This window comes from Bombus flavifrons, chromosome 1 (genome assembly GCF_040668555.2).
Source record: "Bombus flavifrons isolate JBK064 chromosome 1, iyBomFlav1_principal, whole genome shotgun sequence".
NCBI lineage: Eukaryota > Metazoa > Arthropoda > Insecta > Hymenoptera > Apidae > Bombus > Bombus flavifrons.
Window position 1 is genome coordinate 17,757,800 of NC_138442.1, and position 12,554 is coordinate 17,770,353.

General features: G+C 37.2%; 1 protein-coding gene across 6 annotated transcripts in view; it reads left to right on the forward strand.

Moving 5' to 3' along the window:
* Gbs-76A (Glycogen binding subunit 76A) overlaps positions 1-12,554 on the forward strand; it is a 147,153-nt gene that overhangs the window by 77,954 nt on the left and 56,645 nt on the right. For 5 of the 6 annotated variants that reach the window (XM_069113668.1, XM_069113677.1, XM_069113650.1 and 2 more), the window contains one exon: positions 5,227-11,392. The exons of the other annotated variant lie outside the window; for it this stretch is intronic. In XM_069113668.1, the coding sequence (XP_068969769.1) occupies positions 5,329-7,593 (2,265 nt within the window). In that variant the 5' untranslated portion in view covers positions 5,227-5,328 and the 3' untranslated portion in view covers positions 7,594-11,392. Of the gene's footprint in view, positions 1-5,226; positions 11,393-12,554 lie in introns of those variants that run through there. 6 annotated transcript variants of the gene reach the window in all.

A 12,554-nucleotide genomic window follows, 5' to 3' on the forward strand; every position in this document is an offset into this window, starting at 1 on the left:
ATAAATCACTCTCGTTCTCTGGTCGTTCATTCGCCTGTTACAAAAAGGCAGCGTTAGAGGAAGTTCAACCTTTACTTCGGTCAAATATCGATGAACCGGAGTATTGATGTATCGACGAGATTCGACCGGTGGACTCATGGTGGTCATCACGCTCCATTTCTTGACCAATTGCTTTCGATGATCGACTATGGCGAGCTCGGCGCCAAAAATAATTGCCAGACCTCTGCGATTGCAAGGCAGAAGGCGAAACAAGGGCGTTTCTTCCTCTTCATCTTCGTGTGTACGTTTCGCAGCTGCGTTGCTTTCTCGTGCACCATCTTCTTGTTTTTATTGTCTGGTTGTCGCATACGAGTGCGTATGGAGCGGCGCAACAATAAGCTCGAGGGAAAGGTGAGACCGTAAAGATTATTTTCTTCACTTCGATATGGGTAAACCGTTTTCGAATATTCGCTTGTATATGTTCTTTTATCTCTTTTCTTTCTGTTCTTTTACTAAATGCAAACGACTAGGTTTCTTCACGCTATGTATAGTTAAATGGATAACTCACGTTTAGTTATAGAAATTTACATGTTTCTGATCGTATTACGTTTCTTAAAGGAGATTGTTTTATATCATGTTACGAATGATATTATCGACTGACCTGATTGGCGTTGCAAATGAAATGCAAATATCCATATAAATTTATATGCTTTTATTTATATCTTTTTTAGTATTTTTCTCAGAGAGAATATCACCATTATTAATATTGCAAACGTGCAATTGTATGTTTGGATTAAGTAGAGTGAATCTTCTGTTCAATTTTTCTACTAACAATTACATCATTTCGTTATTCATTATATATGATTATCGGCTATATCGTTATTATCGGTTAATAAATTCTTAAATGATATTTACCTATTTTCTTCTGAACGTTTCTATTTTATCGCATTTATTGCTGAAATATCTTACATTGAAAGATTCATTGTTGAATTCTAATGTAATTGCAAGAAGATTTCTGTGTTGTAAGAGCGTTTTGCGCGTCAAAATTTCAACGCGTAAATCGGGATGACGATCATTCGCATTTACTCTGTTTGCTCTTTCTATTCACATTTTGGCTAAGAGCCAACCTTGTGATCTGTGCTCAAATTTCTCCACGATGTCATTAACGCGGGTTCATTTTTGTCATCTTGTTTACAAACAATGATGGTTTACTGCGAATAATTAGTTTCACGAATATTTCTATAATACTTATATGATATTTCTTGAGAGGAAAAATTTATTAATTTATCTCATCTTTGTTATTACATTTTAAGGACGTAGGATGAAACATATGGGACGTGTTTTATAAAACGCAGAGTAATTTTCTCCACTCGCTAATGACTCTTTGTTTTCATAACGTAAGCGATAAATATAGGCGGACAGCTGACTCGCATCATCAATTCAAAAAAGTGTAACTTAATCACAGGGTTAACATCCACCGTGCCATTAACTGATTTCTTTTTAATAGTCAGCGCTCATCAAAGAATATTTCAAGTCTATAAATCACTTTATTCACACTGTCTTTTAATGCCGATCTTTTATTATTACCCTCTTTGCCGTATTATCAACCAATCGTTACTGTACGATAATAAAACATTATGTGAGGCATTATAAGTTTAGACTCGTTCAAAAGCCTCAATATTTTCCAATCGTCGTTTAAATCATTGAAATATCGAACGATCGGAATATAATACTTTGAGAGAACCGGATCCTAAATGTTCCATCGTAGAAAAACCGAATCGGCGAGTTACAATAGTTTTAGAAGAATTGAATTTTTATATCTTCTTATTTTTAATGTTTTTCTTATTCTTAATGAAATTCTTAATGTTTTTCATTATACGAACGATCGAAGGATAGAACAATTTCTAGAAGAGTAAGATCTTATACAGCATTCTATATACAAAATTCGAAAATCCTTTAATAATTAATCATTCGAATGTCAAACGATTGAGGTCTTATAGCTGTAGTTATAGCAGCGAGTAGAGCTATGTAAGCATAGATCTAAAACCCTACAATTCTTTTACGATTAATTAGAAGCTCGAACGATTGAATTGCCTCTAAACGAATAAAAATATATATATCTATGTATGTATGTACATACATCGTTTCAATTAAACATCTCTTAAACATTCCCCGGATTTTCCATCTTTCCAAGCTCAGACGTTCGACATATACTTCTTGCAGAACAAAAGCTTATTTAGTATTCTAAACGCAGATCTATCTTCAAGGATTAAAATATCAAACTTTCTCAAAAATGCTCCATAGACAGTTCATCGTAAGGAAACTTCATAGTAGAATTTTCATTGTCTATAAATCTAGGCATTCAGAATATGCAAAACCCGCCAACGATCGAACCACTTTTGAAAGAACGAAAACACGTCCGTTAAAAATTCTTCGAATTTTCCATCGTTCAATGATCGATCGATGGAACCGATGGTATCTTCAAAGTGATCTAAAGGAAGATCCATAAATCTGACTGATAGAATCTAACCGCGTATAAATAGAACAACGCGCTTTATTTTCATTCAAAGATGCTGCGACGCAGTATTACACGATGCACGATGCTCGATGGACGCAATTCGAAGCTATTACAATACAACAACGTTGTAATGGCAGTTGTAACTTTAACTGTAGGAGATAATACTATGATTGTGCTCATAATACGCAACCTCAAGAACTGTCACAAGCGTCGAAGGAGCCCTACGACCGTTGCTTCTCCCTTTGCGTCGCTGTACGCGACGAAGAATCAACTAACCGATGAATTTTTTCTCGTCGTCGTCAATGTTGGTGTGAACATTAACATGGACGTTAATATTCACGATAAACGAGACAGCCGTTCATTATGATTTACACGAGACGCGGCAATTTTCCCGCGTTTATTTTCGTGGGTGGATTGAATTGACCTTGACCGATTTCTTTATCGCTCATATCGTTGTATTTAGAAAGTTTCCTATGTTTTAAATGCTCTGTTGCCTTTTTAGCGACGTAAAAAGGACGCCGAGCACCCTATGAAATATATTAAGAATGAAATTTAAGTAACATTCTTCGTGACATTTTACGATAAATGTAGTGGTGGAACAGTTACGTATTTTGTCATTTTAGTTACGTCCGTTTCAGTTGAGAAAACTAATTTCTCTCAGTTTTTAGTAATTACTCGTTATATCATCGCTTAAATGTTAAAAATCGCTAATGCTGAGAAAGAAAATTCCCAATGATGATAAAATAATTATTAGGTTCGAAAAGTTTCTTTCGTTTTATAAGGAAACAATGGATGCACAACAGTTTCTGCTTTATATTATTTTATCGAATTACGTATGATCCATTTTGTTCTATCAAAATAAAGACCACAAAAAAGACGTGTCTGTAAAAGAAAGACACTTTTCGGACAACCTAATATATTCTCACAAGCTAAGTTATATTTTCATAACCAAGTTCTTAACAGATTTATCGTGTGGATATATAATAGAACTGCGTCGACGTGATATTATAATATCTGTTTGTAACTTTTGTAACTTTGAATTTCATAATTTTTATAAATTTGAAAATAGCGCACTAATTTTCACAATAATCCACGAGAAATGCGTGTTCATTATTCTTATAGCAAAATAAGATTCTATCTTAAAGTTTCATAGAATCTATACTTACGTATATTTCATAAAAATGGAAAGAATTTTAGCACGTTAATTATTTATTAGCATATAGCATTGACAATGAAAAGACAATGGAAATTCGATCAACGGTGTTTCAAATCTTTGCACATCGGCGTATATCGTTCATCTGCAGCATGACAGCTCGTGTTTTTCTGTTCTAACTCTCTAAGCGATAAGTATTTGTTATTTTTAATAAACTCTTGTTTCAAGCATAAGACTTGGAATAATTTTTCTGCAATTTTCGTCACGAACGTAAGGCGCAAGGGATCATTAACACCATCGCGTAATTTTGTTTCTCAGGTTAGTCCGAAAGGGTTTTGTCGTGTATTATGCGGAAGACAAGATTTACGAGCCGATACGTGCAAATGCGAGATGAGAAAATTTATACACGGTGCTTAAGATTCGATCCGCCGACCGCGAATTGTATTCAAATGACGATCGTGAACCCACCGTGACCTCTCGCGTGATTACGAAACTACCTTTAAATTCACCTTTTCATAAGAACGCTGCTCCTCTAGTGCATAATTAATTTCCCTCTCGATCATGCCTCGCTTCATCACACAGAGAACTCTAGATAAACGCATGGGATAGTTCGTTTCGCCTGATAACTAACATGTATCGTGTCAATTAAGAAAAGCATTAAAGAGATAAATCTATTTACACGATGGGGAAGTTTCTTTTTATGAAAAATCTGCATATTTATTTAACTTCCTGCAGCGCGACGTATGTGACTTGAGAGTTTCATAATATACTAACTACCGGCTATAAATATCAGGATGTTTAGTGGGAAATTTTTATAAATACATTTTATCTTGTTCAATGTTATACTGTTTATACTATGTCGCAGCATTTAGCATTTATGGTACAGTAGGTTTATGTTATATGGCGTATGCGATGCAAACGAAATAATAAAACTTATACCAAGTTAGTAATTATTATACTTGCGGCGAATTTCCTGATAATTTTGTTATTACATAATTCGAAATTACTTGGACAGATATCAACGGCAACTTTCTTTAGTTGAATAGACGAACGTATTTTAGGATTTTCCTAACGTAACGCAGAAAACTCTAAACTGATTGCCTTTTTAAATTCTTGAATTTTATGAAGCATCTGAGACCAAACTTTTGGCCGTAGTAATTCGTACATTCTTACAATGAAAATGTATATTTTCTTCGGTTAAGTCTCCTCTTCTATTTCGGATCTCCTTGTTAGATGACGATAGATGATGAAAAGAATCGATTGATATGTAAATGTCAGAACGAAAGAGAATTATCTTTAAAATATACGCGTTTGCTTGTACAGTAAAACTCCATTTACGAAATTTTAGTTAATGCTCAATTAACTTAACTTTGGCTGGTTGAATTCGTTTATTTGAGCTTCTATTATGCGAACGAAGCATAATAGGTTGTGGGTAAAATTGCCGAGCTCCCATTATATAATTAGGTAAACTGTTTGTCTCTTCGACAAGTTTAGGTAAATGGAGCTCTACCGTATGACACAAATATTTCGATAAAATTTCCTTTCTCTAAAATATTATCTTTTTCTGAATTTCCAGGCGAGCACCGAGAGTCGAGAGGCGGAAGAGCAGGGTAGCAGCACGACCTCGCCCTCGGAGGGCAGGCACGCCGACGAGACGTCCGGCTCGCCCGTCCTCGAGATGGGCAGCATGGATTCGGCGGGCAGCGCCCACAGTGGCGGCCCTTCCTGCGGCCTGGTCAGTTCCCTTTTCCCGAGCAATTGTCGTGGTCGAGCCGAGGCATTCGCCAGACGTCTTCATCGACGATTAACGTCTCTCGGTGGCGAAGACAATTCTCAACGAAACGATGACTCCTCGTTGCCGAAGGAAACCTCCTGGCTACGTTCCCCGTCAACTGGGAGAAGAATAATAACTAACAGCTCCAACAGTCACGTTCTTCAGCATCAACCTCGTCACAATCCTGACACGGATTTGTGCTACGATTACGATCTCGAGTATGAAGATGGTCTTAGTTCACCGGCAGAAGAAGCCACAGCAGCGGAAGTCGCGGATTTAGTAGTGAATCCGGAAGTATTAAAATCGAATCATCATGGAATTCACAACAGTTCACCGATTGAATCGAAAACCAGTATAGATTCAGAATCTGGACACGTTTTCGCGTCTCCTCTGTTAGGAACGTCTCCAGATAGCGATTCCTCCGACATGTTTTTCGATCCAGAATCATCCGACGTTGAAAAGCCGAAGAACGAAACGTTCTTCGATCCCGTGACAACCTCGGATAGTGAAGTGACTACGTCGAATCTCTCGAACGGTTGCGACATAATAAGGCCCAAAAGCTTGCCGTGTCGTAGAAGGCCAGAGATCAGCGTTGAACATTCCGAGGACACATCTGAATCGAGCGCTTCGTCCAAAAGGAGTAATTTTTGCGATAAAGACCCGAGGAAGAAGGACTTGGTGTGCAGCTCGGAGGACTCGAACGATAGAAGCTCCCAAGAGACATCTACGTCGCCCAGTCATGAATCTCTTTGGAGCACGTTCGACGAGAGCACTATGTCCTTTCAAGACGAATGTCCCGCAAAAATAAATCCTACTTTAATCACACACCAGAACCGGCTTCCCAAGTCGCATTCTGATTCAGAGATACCCGTCCACGGACCTAGTATAGTGAACACTTCCGCGATTAAGGATGAAAGAATCGAGTCCGACGAAGTCGATCTTATTAACTTTCTGTCGGAGAACAGCAAATTGGAGAATATCAAGAACGCGAGGAATCTCGTCAAAGAAGATACTTCGGATTCGTCGGAAAATACGTACGAGGAGGATCTTCCATATGACGAGGAGAAGCCCAAGGATACACTGGAGCAACAATCAAAGACTCTATCTTTGAAACTCGAAGAGATCCCTGACAATGAGACTGACGACCATTCGACGTACAGCAGTATGATTAACATCCCTGGCGCTCTAACCCTCGAGTGTCCTATAGTAGAGGGAGTGATAGAAGGCACGGTAAAGAACGAGATAAAACTACAAATAGAAAATGGAGCTATAATAACTAGCAGCGACGAGGATAAGATGTGCCTTCTGTTGAAGAAGCTCGCCACAAGTCCAAGTATCAAAGAGAACGTTCATATAACTGAGGAGCCACAGGACGATAGTATCGAAGAAGAGGAAGAAGGAAGACCTCAGAAGATCAGACGGTGTTCTTCTTTGAAGACAGGAAAAACGCCACCAGGGACACCTGGAAGAAAGAAGATCGTTCGATTCGCAGACGTTTTAGGCCTAGATCTCGCCGACGTGCGAACGTTCTTAGACGAAATCCCCAAAGTGCCGAACTCAGCGTACAGCGACTTGATCTTCGATGACATTTTCCAGAAAGACACCAGTCCTGTAAACAGCTCGCCAGTCCCAGCTCAATGGGGAGCCAGATACGTAGGTAATCGACGCGCATCAGGCTGCGGGATGTCTTCGCATAAACTGGACAGAACTTTGGTGCCTCTGTTTCAACAACCTGGCGGTCTACCTAATTTCCTGGATCTGGTCCGTGAACGTCGAGTGTGCTTAGAGAACGTGCTGGTCCAGGATCCCGTGTCTTTCTGTATCCAGGGTACGGTCCGCGTGATCAATCTGGACTTTCACAAGTCGGTGCACATCAGATACACGTTGAACTCGTGGCGAAACTTCAGCGACTTGCAAGCCATCTACGTACCTAACTCGTGCGACGGTTTCAGCGACAAATTTTCGTTCATCCTATACTGTCACACGCTCTCAATTGGTCAGAGGCTAGAGTTCGCGGTTCGATTTCAATGCAAGGGCGAGCAGTACTGGGACAACAACGCCGGACTCAATTACTGCTTCCAGTGTTTGCCTGTTTCTCCAGCCGTTGGTTACATGCCCATCACGGCTCAGGAGGGTCAGCATCACGAGTGGTCGCCTGTGTTCTACTGATGGACATCGTAGATCGAGCATTGGATGCCGCGATGGAGACACAGCGATGCTTCGCGTAGACAAGGAGTCTGAAGTGGATCCGAGTAAGGCTAACTAGCGACCGATAGAGAGACAGAGGGAGAGGGAAAGAGAGAAAGCCTACGGTTGTATAAACGTTCCTAGAGTATATACCTTACTGTACATAACTGTCCTATTCTCGAGTCGATCGAAGGAACGAGAAGGCAAGCCGGGGAGCAGGGACCGCACTAGCGTCAATTATTCTTTCCTGCCGTTTTCTGGACAGCCTTTCAATGGACTGGAGAAACTCGACGCACCTGTTAGACTGACATTTTTTACACGTTCGTTGTTCCTTGTTTACGAGCGAGAATATGTATTCGGTATAGACGTGATACCACTTCTATAAACGAACTGGGACTGTAGTTGAGAGAAGAAATATTAAGTACGTACACATACCTCTTTGAAGATGACAGAGAAGAGGATTTAGTCTTTGCCAGAAGTTGGAAGTTGAAGAGGATGTTTGAAAGGCAGACGAACAATGAAACGTTCAAAGTATCTGGCAGAGCATGGAGGATTATTTTCACGTTCCTAGAAAGTACCTAAGTCTACAGAATTTGCGCCATAATCGAGCCTAACGTGTTTGAAAGACTCTCAAACTGATTATAATGCGAAATGACAGAGGTTAAAGGTTATGAGAGAAACTGTTACTCGGAATGAGATGTTTGTTGAAGGATGGTATTGCTTCGAAGACGAAATCAAGGGCTCTTTTTTCTCGTTTCATTTTTTTTTTTTTTTAGATATTAACGATATTTTACGTAGTTGCATGAATATTCTCAGATGAATTAAGGTTGAAACGACCTGTTGATGAACTTTTATCCACAAACATATCTGCTCAGCAACTTCTGAGCGACGACCAATCCGGTCTTGCTTACGAAAGTTTTATTTAGCACGTTCGCTGCTATTAACGCATATTGGACGTTCATTCAATTATTATATATAAATCCCCAATAAGGTTGCAACGAGGAGATAACTGTTGTATTTTTAAGTTCGTGCGTCTCGATAGAAAGTTTTTAACAGGAGATACAAAACAGTGTGGGATGTAATAAAGTAAATTTGAAACGAAGATTTCCCTGATGAGAAGATAGACGGAAGGCGTTTATTTTAATAGCAGCGAATGCGTTAATGAATTATCTATATAGCGTATACTCTTAGCCCCATAGATGAAACGAAATTACGACGAACCAACTTTATAAACTTCGAAACGAAGCTTTTCTATTAGTTTAATCAAAACGTTCGACCAGTGCCAATTCTGACCTAGTGCCATTGGATCAATTATAACATCGGGAAATAACACGAATCGAATATACGTTATACCATATTCATAAATATTTTTTAAACGAAATGTGATAGTTTAATAGCAACGAATATCATAGTGGGTTGCTTTGTTCTCCTAATTCTAGATTTTATTCGCCAGATGATCGTCGAAAATCAGGGAAATCGAGACTTGATCGATTAATCATTAAATACCTGTATAAATCTCCAAGACGATGATAGTAACTGATCATTCATGATTTTATTTTTATTATGCATGTATATTTGTACAATTGCCGGAGTGCTAGACATGAAACGAAATTACGAAAGAGGAGATCTCAACAGCTTTGGCAGTAGATTTATCGTTTAGTTCATTGTTAACTAATTTCAATCGTGAAGTGCTTTCATTCTGTGATTCGAGGACTTGAATCGATCATCGTGTGATACGCAAATGTATATGCAGCGATGAATGAGAGAAAGCGTAAGCTTACTGTTTAATTAATTTCTTCAATCGTTTTCGAATAGTTTCAATAAAAAGGAAAAAAATAATTCTTTTCAATTCGATTTTCATATTGTGCTGTACTTGGCAGCGTGAAAATGAAACATTAAATGATACGAAAAATGTTAATAATCATTCAAAACGGAATTATATTTACGAATACATATAAATAGATTTGAATAGATCAAATATATTTTTTCAGAAATAACTCAACTAATATTAACAATGAAATCTTATATAACAATTTGTACTAAAACAAATGAAATTTTGTAAACTACAAATCATTCGACTATCCAATTCCAAATTTTAAAATCATACAATCTATAATTTGTAACTTCCCAATTAGACAAGTATAGATTATTATTATCAATATGATCAAAAATCTTTAATACAAATAACACTAGTAATTACGTACATAAGTATCAACATTAAATTTTCTTTCGTTCATCACTGTACATCGTGCATGTTATACTTTGCAGAATACACATAAAAACGATATCGCTTATATTTAATTTGCAGTACAACGAAAATATTAAGATGAAACGATCAATTTCTTAATGAATTTCCTCGACAAGTTCTTTCGTTCATTTCTACGCTCCTGGCATTATGCGTGAACGATAAACGAACCATTTACGTTAGTCCTCACGTGGGATAACGATAATAGTCGTCAGTGCAATCCAAGTTATCGGTTAAAGAAAGCAGAGACATTTTCAGCGTTTTGGCAACGATTAGAATTTCGTGAGTCACAATAGCAGTGACAGCTGCCAAAAATAAGCAACATTGTCCTGTGTCGCGTGCACGAGATCGCATTGGGTAATGAGATCGACTTTGTTTATCGAATTCCAAACGATAAATGACATTTACCGACTATTCGTGACTAAACTTGGTACAGTATTGCCTGAACGACACAGACCACATTAACAATGAACCAATTGTAATTAACGACGTAAATACCCTCGTGAATTATTACGACTGAGAGAAAAGAATAATCATAGATCGCACGATAGCGATCGAGATCACAACACGATATAGTATTTCATGATACCACGATATTTTTGCTAATGTTAAACGTTTCTTTTGTAATTCTGACCACCGTTGCCATTAACATGTTTTGCACGTGTTACATAAAGATACGTCTTTCGCGTTTTGCGAATTAAGACTTCTTCTTCGCTGTACAGTATCATTTTTCCAAACGATAATCTTAGATCGAAGTACAAGAATTTTATATAAAAAGAAAAGACACGGTACTTATATACATATGTGTATAAAGTGGTAAGTTAAATGATAATCAGACTGTGGATTTTCACGTATTTCCTATAAATCTGTTACATGCAATTTAAAGTGAGAAAATCCGCAGAATGCACTCGATGCGCAAAAGTATATAAAACATTTAAAGTACAACACTTGTTATAATATTCAGTAGTTATTGAAACAAATATCTCCTTAGATTCCATTTTATATATATATATTCACAAAAATGCAAAGCACAAACATCCACGATCTAGTGATAACACAGAAAATACGTATTTTCACGTAACGCACGCAAAATGTGTCAACTATTGCAAATGTCAATAGTCTTCGAGGTAGCATCAGCAATATAACGTTGACAGAGAAACGAACAAATGATGTTAAGATTACACTATATATTGTTAAGATATTTTTTGTAACAATTTTCACCGTGAACAAGTGCTTTCTATATGCTATATATATAGAGAACATAAACACAATACAAATTGTACATATGCGGCGTCAGTATTGGTGGTAAGTGTGTCTCGAGAATGAGGGTGTCGTTTTTTTTTTTTTTTTTTGTATAAATCGGTCGATTTTTAATCGTATACTACCATATACAGTCTGTTTGGGCAATGTTTGTTATACACATTTTATTGTACATATTCATCGATACATTTTACACAATGATATATTTACATCACAGTTATAATCGAGTCTCTAGTTTTCGGTATTCTATTTCTCTCTGCTGTTTTCTCTTTTTTTATATATATATACATATATATTATGGTGAATATCGATCTTTTCTAATTTTATATTGAACGCATGACAGATATCGTTACATTGCTATTTTACTCGCTTTGTTTTATCATATTGTTAACTTGGGGACAGAATGCCGCTTATTAATCGATCCATTCTGTAAACACTTCGTCTTATCGTTATCCTTCTACGCATTGGTAAGAGGAAAATAACAGAAAAATGTTTATTACGTTTTGCAAGAGCGAAGAAACGCTTCTTCTGACCAGAGAAGTGAAATTACGTTTCTTTCTTTAACGCGTTCGTTTCTTTTATCCGTATAGTCTATATTTTAACGAGATGGTATTTTTGTTTTCTCTTTTTTAATCGTTTTAAATTTAAACGCAACGTAACCACCATTATTGAGGCCCTCGATATTTACGCGCGTATCTCCGCCCGTAAACACACAAACAACATAAATCGAACGAAGCCTTTTCCTATACTTTGTCCTCTGTACATATGCCTCTTAAGAAACAAAGTTCGAATTCTATTCTGGTTAACGACAGAAACGATATTCTTCCACGTGTTAAGAATGACGGTTATTGAGATTTATGGAAACAGTTATGTAAGCACCAGTCACGAGTTAGGATATTTTAATCATATTATGAAAACTTCAACCTGATGTACAAGGTATTTTAGAAACCACTCTATTGTATCGCAAGGAAGGAAAATTTTCAATTTCTCTCGTTGCTATAACATTTTTATATTTTTTAATAGTATAAAAAATTTTCAATTTCTCCCTATATATCAACGTTATTAGACAATTCTGTATGAACATCGAAATAGATTCGTAAAGTTTCTCAGTACTTTTTTCATAAATATTTTATGAAGAAATTCGATATTTTCATTTACGAAAGAAACGCAAAGATTATATAGGGTGACGATAAAGGTACAGTAGAGGGATTAAAGTAGGAAATGCACAGTGGTAGGACTTGAACGAAGATAAATGGCGGAGACGAACGAAATAAGAAGAAAGGGACCCGTCTACTGCCAGACACGTTTTGTGTTCAACCCTCTAGAAGTTACGACCTTTTCATTTTCATTTCACAAATGCATCATCCCAAAAGTGATCTCTATCCAAATTATCTCGAAAGTTCATCGACGTTTCATTAAACAGTTACACGAATTATTA